Here is a 16,818-nt window from a genome sequence, read left to right as displayed (position 1 = left end):
AGTTGAAGGAATCCGTTCCGGAAGTCCGTTTGACTTCCAAAACGTTCAAAAATCAAAGTGCAGCTTCTGATTGGCTGCAGGAAGCTCCTGCAGCCAATCGGAAGTCGCGAAAGCCCCGTTGAACATTCAGCTTCCAAAAATAGCTCACAAACCAGAACAGTCACTTCCGGGTTTGCAACATTCAGGAGCCAAAACGTTTGGGAACTAAGCTGTTCGTCTTCCAGGGTACGACTGTATTTCTAAAATCCCATTCAAATTCCATTGAGCAGTGTAGGACTTAGTCTGAGTAAACATGAATTGGATTGTGCTGTAAGAGTACATTTACGGTGTGCTGCTTCTGCGTAAGACTAAGGCATCGTTAGCAAAACTGGTATATTAAAAGCCGGGAAAGCAATTATCTTTTTTCTCTTTAATTTTCAGCTATTGTTCTGTTCTAACAATATAAGAAGAGACCTGCTGGATTCGGTCAATGGCAAATCTGGTCCAGCACCCTGTTCTCATAGTGCCTGGATATGACCCACAAACAGGAGCTGAGCGCAACAGCACTCTCCCCACTTTGGATTCCCAGCAACCAGTATTCTGACAGTGGGGTTAAATTACGGACCCTCCAAGTGTCTCTGTTTTCCAAGGATGTCCCTGAATTAGAGAAGCAGTCTGGTTTCTGATTTGATCCTGGAATGTCCCACTTTTCCTTATGATGTCCCTAGTTTCATTGAAGAAATGTTGGGGGGTATGGAGTTATCCAACCCCCAAGCTGTCTGAAGGCAATCCTGCACAGCGAAGTTTTTTAAATGTTTTATTATGTTTTTATATATGTCGGAAGCTGCTCAGAGTGGCTGGGGCAACCCAGTAAGATGTGTGGGGTATAAATAGTAAAATTATCATTATGGAATGGGACAGCCTTGTTTTCTTCGGAGAAATGTTGGAGGGTATGAAATTGTAACCATCATGGCTGGTAGGTATCATATCCAATTTCCCCACCCCGCCATGTTCAAACAGACTAGGAATGGAGGAGCTGGAAGGGAGAGAAGGACCAACCGCTCACCACACTAAACAGCTGCTGGGTGACCTTGGGCTAGTCACACTTCTCTGAAGTCTCTCAGTCCCACTCACCTCACAGAGTGTTTGTTGTGGGGGAGGAAGGGAAAGGAGAATGTTAGCCGCTTTGAGACTCCTGAAGGGGAGTGAAAGGCGGGATATCAAATCCAAACTCTTCTTCTTCTTCTTCTAAACTAATGAAATCTAAAGGCCTTCCCTCGCTCCTCATCCCATTCACTACTTTTCTCCTCTGACTCTGAAAAATTGGTGAGATACCTCACCACCACCACCAGTTCACCTTCTGCAAATCCAGGGAGCCATTTCCCAATAGCCCTAGTCTGAATAAATAAAAACACTTGGGATTTGAACTTTGACTTATGCTGACCTAAGCAAGACGCTAAAAGCTTTGGACGGCACACTGGGTGGTGAGTGGAGGTGCTAGAAGGGTGAAAAAGGTTGTGCTGGGGTTTTTTAAAAACTCTGAGTGACTCACGAGAAGGCAAGAGTTCACCCTGTATCTTTCCAGTGTCGAAGGAGACTATTTGTACGCTCACTGTAGCAAATGAAATACAGACAAGATTACCAGCAAAACAATCGCTGAGGGCACAAAATACCAAATAGCCTGTAGGGTGAATAACACGGAGCCCATATGGTGAGCCATAAAACTCCTAGGGTGACCTTGGGAAAGTCACAAGCTCTCAGCCAGACAGGCTGGTTGTGAGGATCACTTGGGGTAACCTTTCAACATCTTGCCCTAAGCTCCTCAGTGGAAATGTGTGATACAAATGTGCTAAACAAATTGATTCGGGTTACAGATAGGTAGCCGTGTTGGTCTGCCATAGTAAAAATAAAAAAATTCCTTCCAGTAGCACCTTAAAGACCAACTAAGTTAGTTCTTGGTATGAGCTTTCGTGTGCATGCACACTTCTTCAGATACACTGAAACAGAAGTTGCCAGATCCTTCTATATAGTGAGAAGGTGGGGAGGGGTATTACAGTCATTAAGAGTCGTCAACAGGCTCATCTCAGCTATCTGCCAATCTCCCATTCCCACCACCCTTCTGAGTAATACCCCTCCCCACCTTCTCACTATATAGAAGGATCTGGCAACTTCTGTTTCAGTGTATCTGAAGAAGTGTGCATGCACACGAAAGCTCATACCAAGAACTAACTTAGTTGGTCTTTAAGGTGCTACTGGAAGGAATTTTTTTTAATTGATTCGAGTTACACCTGCAAGCACAGAAGACTTAAATCCCACAGCGTCGATTTTCTAACTAGATTTTTCATAGATAAGGCACTCTTACCTTGCTGTACACTCTACAGTACATGCCAGCCCACTAACTTGACCAAGCATCAAACCCAATTCATCAAGGGCTATGGTAAAAGTATTAACCCAGCACTGTTACTTCCAATCCAATGCTTCAGCGACAGGGAAGCTGCAAGCCTGCAGTTGTCGCTGGACTACCATTCCCATCATACCTGATCATTGGTTATGCTGGCTGGGGCTTTTCTGTGGTGGCTCCCCAATTATGGAATGCTTTCCCCAGAGAAGCTCACCTGGCACCGTCACTTCATGTCTTTAGGCTCCAGGTAAAAACATTTCTCTTTACCCAGGCCTATGGCTATTAAATAATCCATGGCTTGAAAAAGTGTGAGGGATAGGAAAGAAGCATTTTTGTTAGGGATTCTAGGACAAGACCTGCCAAGAAAAATAAAGAACTTATTTATGTATGCTACAACAGCGGCAAGAGTTTTGATAGCACAAGGATGGAAGAATGAGGAAATCCCAGCGAAAGAACAGTGGCAAGAAAAATTGATGACTTATGCAGAACTGGCTAAATTGACATACAAATTGTGAGACAAGGACACCTGTGATTTTAAGGAAGAATGGGAGCTTTTTACAAACTATCTAAAAAGACAACAAAATGAACTGGACTCCTTGGCAGGGTTTGAATAAACATACACAAAATTATTGGTTGATAACATGATAGATAGATAATGTAAGGATATGTACAAGTTTATAACATGCAGAGAATAATTATGTGCTGAGAAATCAGAGAGAGGAGCTGAGGGAAGTCTCGGGAGGAGGGGGGTTGGATGGGGGGAAAGGGGGAATAATGAATATGGTATGTTTTGAAATATTTGTTTTGCTGAAACTGCCAATTAAAAAAAAAATTAAAATTAATTAATTAATTGCCATATTTTTCACTCTATAAGACGCACCAGACCATAAGACGCACCTCGTTTTTGGAGGAGGAAAACAAGAAAAAAATATTCTGAATCCCAGAAGCCAGAACAGCAAGAGGGATCGCTGTGCAGCGAAAACAGCGATCCCTCTTGCTGTTCTGGCTTCTGGGATAGCTGCGCAGCCTGCATTCGCTCCATAAGATGCACACACATTTCCCCTTACTTTTTAGGAGGGAAAAAGTGAGTCTTATAGAGCAAAAAATACGGTAATTGTTTGGGATGATAGCCAACTAAGTCATATTAGGAGTTAAGCGACCTCCAAGTATGACTAACATTGCAGTACAATGCTAACTACGTCTACTCAAAAGTAAGTCCCATTGAATTACCTGAGTATAGCTTTAGTCTTTAATGTGCCACAAGACCAGTTGCTGGTTAACCTACAACTGCATTCCCTATGCACAGTGCTTCCCCCCCCCCCGGGGGTACCTAGGGGTATGCAGTACCAGCACTTCTTTTCTTTGTTAAAAAGTGTGGCACTGTAACAACTTCATGGTTGACCACAAACCAAAAGGATCTAGGAGTCTTGGTTGACCACAAACTTGACATGAGCCAACAGTGTGACGCAGCAGCTAAAAAAGCCAATGCAATTCTGGGCTGCATCAATAGGAGTATAGCATCTAGATCAAGGGAAGTAATAGTGCCACTGTATTCTGCTCTGGTCAGACCTCACCTGGAGTACTGTGTCCAGTTCTGGGCACCACAGTTCAAGAAGGACACTGACAAACTGGAACGTGTCCAGAGGAGGGCAACCAAAATGGTCAAAGGCCTGGAAACGATGCCTTATGAGGAACGGCTAAGGGAGCTGGGCATGTTTAGCCTGGAGAAGAGGAGGTTAAGGGGTGATATGATAGCCATGTTCAAATATATAAAAGGATATCATATAGAGGAGGGAGAAAGGTTGTTTTCTGCTGCTCCAGAGAAGCGGACACGGAGCAATGGATCCAAACTACAAGAAAGAAGATTCCACCTAAACAATAGGAAGAACTTCCTGACAGTAAGAGCTGTTCGACAGTGGAATTTGCTGCCAAGGAGTGTGGTGGAGTCTCCTACTTTGGAGGTCTTTAAGCAGAGGCTTGACAATCATATGTCAGGAGTGCTCTGATGGTGTTTCCTGCTTGGCAGGGGGTTGGACTCGATGGCCCTTGTGGTCTCTTCCAACTCTATGATTCTATGATTCTATGGTGAGTAGCAGCACCTATTTTTCTAGGTGGGGGAGAAGCACTGCCTTTGCACACTGTAGGCATACCATCATTGCAATACAACATAGTAACTGAGGGAAGTAGTTTGATTGTGTGCGGTTTTTTAAAAAAAGAAAAACTGCAAGCCCTCCGATTTTTATAAACCACAACAAAAAGCATTATCTAATCCCCTCAGTGCATGACAGAATATGAGCAATTTTAGGAAAGTATGGAAAGAGAAGACTATTTATATCTTTCCTGAGCCAAATTAAAACTGGCAAGCCTATGACAGATTCACATAAGTTCACATTCTCCAGCAGTTCCCCCACCCCCTCCATAAACAGAATATAGAAATATGTTCTTCCCATTCCAGTGCTATGCACCAGGGACTGCCTATGTTTTACTCTCATTCTTATTTGTTGTCTGTTGAGCACATTTAATGGGGGGAAATACTTCACACTTCTTGTCTCATTCGTCTTCTCTCATCTCTCACCACACCTCCAGGAAAATTCCCAAGGCTGCGCAATTGGTCAATTAAATGGCTGAGCTAATCTCCAGGGTCCAACTGCTATAGGTTGTTCAGTGGACCAACTAGCTTTCATTTGGGTCTTTGCCACTGTTGTTTTGACCATTTATAATTATTAAACTATTCGTTACCATTGTTGGATGCGATTTATTATTTGCTGACATTTTGCTGGGTTGATTATCTTAATACAGTGGTACCTCGGGTTAAGTATTTAATTCGTTCCAGAGGTCCGTTCTTAACCTGAAACTGTTCTTAACCTGAAGCACCACTTTAGCTAATGGGGCCTCCTACCGCCACCGTGCAATTTCTGTTCTCATCCTGGAGCAAAGTTCTTAACCCGAGGTACTATTTCTGGGGTGGCAGAGTCTGTAACCTGAAGCGTATGTAACCCGAGGTACCACTGTATGTATATTTCATGTTATGTGAAAAAGGAGGTTTGTGCTTTATGTTAATTGGTTTAAAGTACAGTGGTGCCCCGCAAGACGAATGCCTCGCAAGACGGAAAACTCGCTAGACGAAAGAGTTTTCCGTTTTGGAGGTGCTTCGCAAAATGAATCTCCTATGGGCTTGCTTCGCAAGACGAAAATGTCTTGCGAGTTCCTGCAGGTTTTTTTTCCTCCCCCCCCCTTTTCTAAGCCGCTAAGCCACTTATCAGCTGATCCGATAAGCCGATAAAGCGATAAAAGCCGCTAATAGCGCTAATCTGCTAATCCGTCAATGGGCTTGCTTCGCAAGACGAAAAAACCGCTAGGCGAAGAGAATCACAGAACGGATTCTTTTCGTCTTGCGAGGCACCACTGTATTTGTTTCTTAACCATTTTCATTCTGGTTCATTCAGATTGAATTCGTGTGGGATGTAGTTTTTGCTGCATGCTTTTTTCATTTCTATGGGTTGCAAACTGCCTTGAGTATAGCAATGCTTTTCCTGCTTGGCAGGGGGTTGGACTCGATGGCCCTTGTGGTCTCTTCCAACTCTATGATTCTATGATTCTAATGCAGAAGGATTAAATTAAATTTAAAATGGCATTCGCAACATCAACCCAATTAAAATCTTGTTTGATTTTAAGAGCATAAAAAGATAGTTCTTAATCATTTCAGCTTTCTCTTGAATCGTGTATGGTTTTATGCTCTTTTTAAAAAGCGGGAATTAGGATAAAGAGAATAAATGAATTACCAAACCCTTACCGGCTAACAAACTGGGACTACCCATGTTCTAATGTTCTAACTCCTTGATGCTCAGGAGTCACACATTTCTCTCCTTTCTTTCCCTGATCCCTCTCCCCATTTCACAGCTTTATGCTTGTGTCATTGCTCTTCATATAGCCATTGGACCTTACTGCCTTGGTCAAATTAGTCCAACTGCCTTTGGGCTGTTCAACATGTCCCAAGACACTCACTGCCTCGACACAGAGGGCCACAAAGAACAATATTCCTTTCTATGCTGTCTAAAGTGCTGCTCTGACAGCCCCTTTCCAAAGCAATGCCAACGTAACAAGCTCAATTTGCTCTTCTTTGACAAATGATATCACCATATATTATCCCTGGGGTGTAATTGAGACCTTAATTTCTTTCGGCTTAATATAGACTGAGAGGCTTATGTAGGCTGCTCTGCTTTGTCAAGTTTTTTTGTGTGTTTTTTTTAAGTTAAACGTTGTCAGTTGATGCAGAAATAACACCTTTTCAATGGCAACTCGGAGATAAATCGTCTTTTCTTCCTGCTGCAATAGGGGATTGGGTTGTGGGAAGATTTAAAGTTGTGCTGCACGTACTTTGCTTTAAGAAGTCTGAAGTTGTTTCTTCAGAAGTTGGATCTTTTCCATGATGGCACCACCAAACTGGTGGAACGTCCTTTCAAAGAAGGCTCAGCGATCCCTGTACATTAGGGCTGAGCGATATCCGGTTTTCAACATCGCAATATATCACCAAATAAACATTGTGATATAATATATCATAATGCCTGAAATAAGGATGGAGCTATATAGAGGCATCAGTTGGCTTCACGGTTTTTCCCCCATCATGATTTATGCATAGCACACACACAAACACATCATGATTCGTGATATATTGCCAGGTCAAAAATTATGAAACCAATGTCATGATATGGACTTCAAACCGGATTTGGATGATATGTCGATATGTCACCCAGCCCTATGGTTCAATGCTTTATTTATTAATTTTTTACAAGCGTGGGGCTTGCATCTGCCCTCCACCTCTCCCTCAGCCACCCTACAGTGGAGAGGCTCCACGCAGCTCACCCTGCCCCCACGGGCCACTTGCCCCGCTGCTGGCTGCAGGATGCACTCGTCGCACCAGGCACCCAAGCATCTAATTACGCCACTGGGGACAAGGGAGGGGATGCAAAAGTGGGCAGAGCAATGAATGTAAATTTTACCTTAGGCTCCTTTGCCATAGATTTCCAAACAGGCCAAAAAAACTCAGGAAGTGAAGCAGAGCCAGTGGGGTTGTGGCCTAGGAAGACATCCAAGGGCTAAATAGAGTCCTGGAGAGTCACATTTAGCCCCCAGACCTGAAGATCTCCTCATCCTGAAATAGGTTATTCAGGGGGAAAGAAAGGTTTCAAATGACAGCGCTACCTCTCCTGAAATTTGCACTGTAACTAGCATGCAAAAGCCACTGCATTCTATAGATATACGGTAAACAGGAAAGTAGAAACCTTCTGAGTTAAATCAGTTGTACTATATCTTTACACATTAGAGGAACTTGTATCCCAAAACCTGTACCAGAGTTTGCTTACTTCCTCCCTCTCAATCCATTTTCCCTCAGTGCCATGCCTTTTTAGCTTGTAAGCCTGAGGGGACTGCCTTTTTTCTGTTTTTTAAGTGATTTGTAAGCTGCTCTTGGAGCCCCTTTTCACTGGGATGAAAGAAGAATTTGACTAAATAAGCAATAAATAATCTTAGGAGTTGGGGGTTCTAGACTCCTCTAATCCCTGGATCCAGCAAGTGTTAAAAGCTAATCAAGCCTTCTAATTCTGTGAAACAGCTAAGCTAGCTTTCTGGATGAAGTGACTCAGTGTGAGTCAGCAATTGGGAGGGGCTCCCTCCCTCAGCAGATAAAGCCAGAGCTTAGAGTAGAGAGTTTGGGCAGTGATATGACATAGAAGCAAAACAGCAAGTTGGGGAGACAGAGAGACACAGCAATGATTGCTTTCTATTTGAATCCAAGGCTGTGGCTATGGGAGAAACAAGACCTTCTTGGGGTGCTAATGCTATGAACCCCTCCATCGTAAGCTCAGGTTGTATATACGTGTAAAGAAACCATATATCATAAAGACACCACGGTCTCCGCTGTGCCTCATTTCCAAAAGGAAACACAAACCCTGGGAAAGTGCCTGGGACCGCTGGAATCTTGCACCACGCAGAGACTGGGGTGGTGTGCAACAAAATTATTTCATTCTTCAGTTGAGAGACTGATCATCTAAATGCTCTCCACTGCAGCTGCCCTCCCCACCCAAACACACACACACCCAGAACGAGCATTTCAGTGTGTTGTTTCCCACCATCTTCCTCTCAGGACCACCAAAGGAAAAGCATCACCTAGAGAAGCAGAGGGTGCTCTCTCTCTCTCTCTCTCTCTCTCTCTCTCTCTCTCACACACACACACACACACAATAACAACAACAACAACAAGCCCCATTCAGAAGGGGCTGAATATTTGTAGGATCAACAGACCCTGACTGGTGTCAGAGGGAGAAATCGAAACCCTCCAACATCACAAAAGTTCTCTGTGAGGAAAGAGAACAGCCAGAGCAATGAATCAAAGATGTAGTGATGCACAATCACAGAAGGATAGTCCTAAAAAGCTAGTGATAAACTCAAGAATCCTACTGGCTCTAGAGGACTGTAAACCTGACAGTACACAAAAAAGAAGAAGTCCATACAGTCATACTGTACAGTATACAGTATACAGACTGTATACAGACATACAGTCATCTGTATCAACACAGATGAATATGTGGATCAGATCTGAAAACATTAAATTTGAGGTGTTGTGAAAAATCAGTCTCTAATGGGTCATGTAGTCATGTAAAGGTTTCACTCGTTTACTTGCTAGAGCATGCCAGCAAATCAGATCTGAGTCTGATCATTTTTAGCACAGCTCACTTAATCCTCGCACCCAAAAGTCAGTCAGTTGCCATGATGCATGTGACTCAGCCAAAGGGGCTGGAAGCAGATGCCTGTGCTGGATTTTGTTTCTGGGCAGGGGGAAACAAGCAGGCAGCGGTAGCAGATTTCTCCCAGAACTGAACTCAACACACTTATTGAGGACACATTCATGCCATATATTTAAAGCACTAAGACACCACTTTAACGAGTCATGGCTTTCCACCAAGAACTCTGGGAGCTGTCGTTAGTTAAGAGCGCTGACAGCTGCTAGCAGACCCCTATTCCCCTCCCAGAGCTACAACTCCTAGAAGGGTTTAACAATCAATCCTTCTTCTGAGGAAACTCTGGGGCATCAAGAATAAGGGGGAAGCCCACAAGCAAATGAAATGTATATGCTTGGGAATTTAGGATCCTGCCTTATATTGAGTCTGACCATTTATCCATCTAGCTCAGTGTTGTCTACAGAGGCTGGCAATGGCTCTCCAGGATTCCACCAGCATTCTTTTATAAATATAAGAATACGGTACCTATTTGTGTGATGCTGGCACAAAACCCCCTGAGCAAACACTATGCAATGGAATGAAATATCATTATCCCCCCCCCATCTCTCTTCACCCCCTCTCCCCTCTCTTCTCCCCCTACCATATCATGTCTATGACAGAACGGTCTCATACCAAACACAAATGAACTGTGAAAAAGACTCTATGAATTGAAAGTGGTACGCTATACAGGCAGCCCCTGTTTGCGCACGTTCAAGACGTGCATGACTGTGTAGATGCGCATCGCGCTGAACTCAGAAGTGACCGAGATGTCATTGAAACGTCACTAAAAGGGCAGAATGGGGGTGTTAGCAGGCTTTCCCCATGGGTTTTACTTCTACACAATTTCACCTGCGCATGCATGCCTCGGAACATAAACAGGGGGCTGCCTGTATGTACTTTTTTGCTTCACAAGAAAACCTTTCATAAAACATAATTTTTAAAAATACAGTCATACCTCGGGTTACAGTTGCGTTTTTTTGGGTTACGGACCGCCGAAACCCAGAAGTACTGGAATGGGTTGCTTCCGGGTTTTGGCAGTCAGGCATGTGCAGAAGCGCTAAATCGCGCTTTGCGCATAAGCGCCGAATCACAACCCGCGCGTGCGCAGATGAGCCACTGCGGGTTGTGAATGATGTTGGTTGCAAACATGCATCCCACACGGATCATGTTCGCAACCCGAGTGTCCACTGTAAATGAATAAAACTGACCCAAAGAAGGGGGGGAGCAGCATTCTCTCCCAGCCCCTAACATGCAGATGCCAGGTATTGAACCTGGGACTTTCTGCGTGCAAAGCAGATGCTCTTCCACTGAGCTACAACCCCTTCCCTTACACACCCACACACCAGGCATCAACATAGTACAGCTGAAAAGACACCCAGCATATGGAATCTAACATGACCCAGAGACACCGCCTCCTACTCACAACTCCAAGCAGCCAAGCAACCACTTGAGCAACGTCAATGTAGCCTGGGAAGGCAGAAATTTCCTTCTCCTGTACAATTGCCTGTTGAAGAATCCAAAGCTGAAGCCTCATCTAGTCGCTGCTTCTTCCGGTAGTTACTTCTCAGGCAGTCAGAGCCAGGTGTTCCCTTTGCAGCATCCGGGGCAGCCCATCAATGAGGTGAGGTCAAGCCATTGGCCTCAGGTGGCAGATCTGACCGCCTGACCCTGCCATTCTGCTGCTGCCAGACCCAAGAAGGGTTCGCCCACACTGCCCTCACTGTTCCCATGGCACCAGCGCCGCTACCAATGCGTTGCAGCGGCAGCGTGGGCCCAGCTACAGGTGAGGGTGCAGTTGCAGTGGCAGGGTGGGCAGCAGTGGGTGCAATGGCAAGGCCAGGAAGGAAGGAGGGGTGGCATCCAGGCCTTTTGCCTACAACGGCAAAACATCCCAGGCTAGCTCTGGCAGCACCGCAACGCTAGAATTTGTTCCTTGCCAAGGTTCGTCAAGTTTTTCCATGCTGCATTTTTCAAAAAGTTGGTTAATCATTTGCTTTCCTGCCCCATGGCTTTTTGATAGCTGTTGGTTCGATGCTGGATGGGAAACTTTCCATGGTCTTATACTTTCTGAATTGTTAAAATGTGATCTGGAAGAGTGTGTGCGCATGGCTACTGTTTAATTGCAAGCCATCTCTGGCATATTTTGAACCTAATATTTTAAGACAGATGAAGTGCTTGCTGAACCTGGAGAAGCCATCAAGCAAACATGGGGCAGACAGTGACTTTTTTCAATCAGTTTTGACTATATACTTTTTGCATTCTTATGTTACAGTGATAAAGAAAATAAAGCTGCACAAAAATGCTTAATGAATCTGGGGACTAAAGGTCATTATATAAATCTCAGTCTCAACGTTTCACGAGGTATTAGCTTATTGCGCCTCCCATTGCCTGTAAAACAAACAAATCTATAAATACTTTTGTGAAGTACTATTGTGAATTGATTGCAAATTCTTGAGAATTTGCAATCAATTAGTGGTTGCAGCCTAGGAAGGCAGAATGACATTTATTTAAGCACATGTGTAGATGGAGAGCAACTATCCAACTTTTGGTTTAAAAAGCCATTTTTCTCCCCAGTCAACCGATCTTGGTAAATGATTAGATGGCAAGTGGAAACAAAACTCACCTCATCAACATTCTCAAATGCGTTGATCACATCATACGGCAAACAGGACAGAAGGTCAATGACAAACCATGTCTTCAAGTAATTCATGCGAATCAGTTTTGGGTCAGAGATCACTTCTCCAGCTGGCCCAACAAACGTGGTGTGGAAATTAAGCACAATGTCTACCAGAAAAATGACGTCAACAATGCTGTCCACTACCAGCCAGGCCACATTGTTCTGTTTCGTTTTAAAGGAGACGTTGTAAGGGACCAAAATAGCCGTGTAGAAGGTTAAAATCAGGATGACCCAATCCCAAGTGGTCTTGAAAACACAGTAATGTAAAATGATATGTGGTGGGGTCTTTGGTGCCTCTTGCTTGTACTGAGGGAGGATTTCAGAGCCCAGTTGCAGGACCTGCTTGGAAAACAGGAAGAGGAAAAGCCTTTCACTATTAAAAAAACAAAACAGCATGCTTTTTTTCCAATTATCACATGGGCCATCTTTCCTTAAAATAAAATAAAAGGGCTCATGATGACTCCTAGAGCAATCCTAACCATATCTATGCCTTCTCCTGAATCAAGCCATTGTTCCATTTAAGCTCTGCATTGTCTTCACGGACGCGCTATGGCTCTCCAGGGGTTTCCAGCAGGAGACAATCCCAGCCCTCCTGAAGATGTTGGGATTGATGCACAGCAGATGTTCTAGCTTTCTTTCTGGATGTTTTCCCAAGTATCTGTTACAGTTGCTCTTGCAGACTTAAAATCAAGTGCTGCTCCTACATTTGTAGGACCATTAGGAGACCAGAAGCATTATGGGCCCCTCAGCACGGTTAGGCTGCGCCCAAAACACATCTGACCCCTTTCGGAATCCCCTTATGCTCTTTTTCCTCTACAACATCTACTGGTTCCCAGTGTGCAGGAATGCACTGGAGCTTAGACATGGGCTCGGTGATATAAAAATAATGAATGCAGTATTTAACTGGCAAATAATTATACACGTCTCATATGTGCAGAACATACTGTATTATTTACAATGAATTCACCAGCTGTCCTGGTTTAAATTTATGTGAAGTCTAATCTGATGCACCAATTTAGCAAGGAATTGTCTAGCAAATAGTATATGGCCTACTTAAAGCAGAGGTAAAATCCTGAACCGCAGCAGCATTGCTTTCTATGAAAAAGTCAATGCGCTGGCTCTCTGCTTGGACATTTACTTAATGTTTCCAAGTGTTAGCAAAGTCAATGATATGCAGGCATTTATCAACAAATCTTAGGACCTGCTACATTCAGATTTGGCAGGTGCATTCTTATAAGGCGCTCCAAGAGCTGCGCCAGTTCAATGCTTCCAAATGTGGCCCACATTTGAGGCCAGGTGAGGCACCTGCTTCAGGCCTCAGGGTTTAAGGGACAGGATGAAGGATCTAGGGCAGAAGACCCGACTCAGGATAGATCAGGGAATGAGTCTGCCTCATCCTTGCCGCTGCCGCTGCTGCTTGAAGGATTTGTCTCCAAAGGGTGTTGTTCTGGCACCATGATATCATAACACTCAGAGGGCATTAGAGGCCCGGTGTGGTTGTGGAGATTATCCCTGCCCCTCCACACCTCAAAGTGGCTCATCTTGCAGCTCTCGGCAGATACTGATGGGACACTAGCTGCAGCAGGTGGAGTCTGTGGCCCCCTATCAATCCCCTTGATTTCCCACCAATTCGCTCCAAGCAAACATCCCACAAATAGACCTCCTTTGTCACTGGAATTCAGGTGAGCCGTTCCCAAGAGTCGGGCGCTATTGATTCAAGTGGGCTTGCAATAATAATCACACGTTACCTCAGCAAGCCGGGAGTGCTTGTGGACGTTCTCTCCTTTCTGTACGCTTGGAGCCAGCTGCTGCAGAACTCCTCGACTGCTGGTGAGTGCACGGGTTAAGCGAGCAAACTTCCCCCAGCCTGAAGGCGATACAAGAAATTGCACAACGGTTATTGCAAACAGCCAGATATATTGTGCAAAGCAATTCTAGGAATATCCTGAATCATCCTCATTATTCTGTCCCATCAGATTTCCTCGAGAAATAAATTATTTTCCCTTGCTTTCCAAAAGAGGGACAGTGTTTGTCTGTGGTACAAAAATAAATAAAAAAATAGCCCTCTGTATACTTGAGATTACATCTGTGAAATCTAGTGGGGCTTGATTCTGAGTAGACCTGCACGGGAGTGGGAATTCTAATCTGAAGTAGCCATGGCGAAAACTGAAGCAGGTCAGCCCTTATCCCAGATTAGATAACACTTCTGGCTCAGCTGTGTCTGTAGCAGCACTGGCTCTGTCCACTGACAGATAACCCCTGCAAGAAAGGCAGTTCTCAACAGGAAGGGGGGAAAGGTTACCCATCCCTGCTCTAATACATTTACTCTGCTGTGTTCAATAAGAAGGATTCTCTTTAATGAAGTAACAGTGCAATGTACAGGGCATATAATGGCTCATTAAAAACAACCAATGAAGTAATCAACCAAGCAGTGATTCTGTGTGACTTCTATTCATTTCACTGAAGTGACAGGAAATAACTATCAGTGTTTGGATGGCATCCAGACCATCACCACTCCTGTCACATTTCATTTCTTATTTGTTCCTCAAGGTTTCTATCCTGGTGCTTATATTATATTATATTATATTATATTATATTATATTATATTATATTATATTATATTATATTATATTATATTATATTATATTATGGATTTGGTCCCTCTTCCCCTCCAACAATAAGCCAAAATTTGCACAACTGCAGCTATGCCCTCCTCTTACCACCTTTCTCCTCCAACAAATGAGACACAGCATGGTGAAAAGTAGAGTTCCAACCCTTGGGTTATATTGTGAGTTTGCTGCTTTCAAGGACCATGGATTTGGAAGGATTAGCTCAAAGAATATGAGAATTCATTGATGAAGTATGTAGGTGAGGCGCAATGTCAATCATTCTGTACAAACTTGGGTTTATAAGGCTTGGGAGGGTATAGCTATCAATGTAGACCTGATGGCCATATTTACTTCCAGAATCAGAAGAGGTATGCATCTGTATACCAAAACATGAGTATGGAGCATTCTTGGGCGATTGTATCCTACTGGAGGGCTTCCCATGGGCATCTGGAGAGCCACTGTGAGAACAGAATACTTTGGTCTGATCCAGCAGGGGTTTTGTAACATTCTTAATACATGGGAAAGGACATGGGACACATATATCCTAATTAGACTATGGGTCCATCTAGCTCAGGGTTTCCCAAACTTGGGTCTCCATATGTTTTTGGACTACATCCCTCGCTAGCAAGACCAGTGCTCAGGAATGATGATAGCTGTAGTCCAAAAGCAGCTGGAGCTCAGTATTGTCTACAGTGACCGGCAGCGGCTAGCCAGGCTTTTAGGCAAGAGTCTCTCCCAGACACCAGGAGTTAAACCTGAGATGTTCTTCATGCCAAGCAGATGCCTTACCATTGAGCTACAGAAATTGAGTGTGGGTGGGGCTAGGGTCAAGAAGAGGGGAGGCACAAAAGTTCCATGCATCCCAGAACATAGCACTGTTTGCAGCCATGTAGTGAAAGGTATTACACACAGAGAGAGATTCGGAGTTTACTGTGAATGAATGGTAGCAGATCACAGAGTATGATGTAGACTACATCTTCTTTTTGCATTATTGCACTGGAATAACTCACTTAATATTACAGTCTTATTGCAGGTTTCAATTGTGTGAAAATTGCTCTGTCTGCATGGAGAGGAACTCCCATTAGCAGCTTGCCATGTAGAACATAGTTGTATTTTCAGCTAGCTACAAGGTGATTCCTTGCGTTTTTGCAAAGAGTAATTGGAGAAATGAACAACTGCCATGATACTGTAAGACTTGCTGACTCTGACACTGAAGGTGCAATCCTGTGCATGTCTACTCAGAAGTAAGTCATTAAGTTCAATGGGACTTGCTTCTAGATCAGCGTGCTTGGACATGCAACCTAAATGCATGCCTGTGGTGGATAAACTGTATTAGCCACTGGTGCTGTCCGCGGTGCTGAACCTAATGGCTTGCTTTACGGGCCTTTGTGTGATGATGAGGCAACAGGCCATATCATTTTTAATTTGTTCTAGATCAGGGGTCTGCAACCTGCAGCTCCGGAGCCGCATGTGGCTCTTTTACACTTTGCCGCGGCTCCGGGGCGGATGCTAGCGAGGGGAGGAGGCGCATTGTGCGCCCCGACACTCCCCACTGTGGCGGGCGCTGTACTGGCTGTGACGTCACATGGGGGCGGTGCGTGCGTTAGTCACGCACCGTCCCGACATCACCTTCCCGCCCGCTATCAGATTGCGGCTCCGGAGATATATTTGTTTTAAATGTCGCAATGGTTTTGCGGCTCCCAGGTTTTTTTCCCTTCAGAAACGGGTCCAAGTGGCTCTTTTTGTCTTAAAGGTTGCAGACCCCTGTTCTAGATTCATACAAACAAGCAGCAGCTTTTTGAAAGAGAAGGGGGGCTTTTTGCTCAAATGGCATGGCTTCAAACACAAGACAACACTAGCAATGAGAGCTCCCATTCTAAAAAAAAAAACATCGTCTAAGTGCTTTATCTCACTACAGTCCCTGTATAGCACTGCCTGGTTTTAGATAAGAGAAAGGCTGGAATATTATAGAAGAAATAAGAGGATAAGAGTTCTCATCATGCATGTAAAATAGCAAGAATGAAGAGAAGAGAACCGGAGGGAAGGCTAAAATCAGTAACATCTATAATGGAACAAGGACTGAGAATGTCCCCTCGCACCCTAGAATGCAGGAATCCATGTTTACATTCTCTTAATCTTATTACAACACATCACTACAGAAGCCCGAGGAGAGGCATGGCTGTCTCCCATACACAGAAAATAGACAAGGACTGATTATTCTCATTAGTCAGCGAAGGCAGATGAAAGTGCAGCAGACTTAAGACTATAGCACAGAATGCCAATAGCAGGCGAAACAGTTCATTATTTTTAGCAGTGGGGTGACATTAAAGGGAAGAAGAACTTCCAAGGCTGGGGCTACACAAAACCAGGCTCTGT

General features: G+C 44.2%; 2 protein-coding genes across 6 annotated transcripts in view; one reads left to right on the top strand and one right to left on the bottom strand.

Moving 5' to 3' along the window:
* The window catches only part of HHAT (hedgehog acyltransferase), a 569,735-nt gene that overhangs the window by 349,460 nt on the left and 203,457 nt on the right, over positions 1 to 16,818 (top strand). The gene's annotated exons all lie outside the window — the stretch shown is intronic.
* Positions 1 to 16,818, bottom strand: part of KCNH1 (potassium voltage-gated channel subfamily H member 1) — a 222,793-nt gene that overhangs the window by 165,346 nt on the left and 40,629 nt on the right. For 2 of the 4 annotated variants that reach the window (XM_083494257.1, XM_083494255.1), the window contains exons 5-6: positions 13,582 to 13,700; positions 11,780 to 12,172 (exon numbers count right to left, since the gene is read on the bottom strand). In XM_083494257.1, the coding sequence (XP_083350383.1) occupies positions 11,780 to 12,172; positions 13,582 to 13,700 (512 nt within the window). Of the gene's footprint in view, positions 1 to 11,779; positions 12,176 to 13,581; positions 13,701 to 16,818 lie in introns of all 4 variants that reach the window. The other 2 variants (XM_083494254.1, XM_083494256.1) reach the window with 1 other exon arrangement.

This window comes from Podarcis liolepis (genome assembly GCF_965112155.1).
Source record: "Podarcis liolepis genome assembly, chromosome: 3".
Taxonomy (NCBI): domain Eukaryota; kingdom Metazoa; phylum Chordata; class Lepidosauria; order Squamata; family Lacertidae; genus Podarcis; species Podarcis liolepis.
The sequence above is the reverse complement of the archived record's forward strand: the minus strand, read 5'-3'. Positions and strand labels throughout refer to the sequence as shown.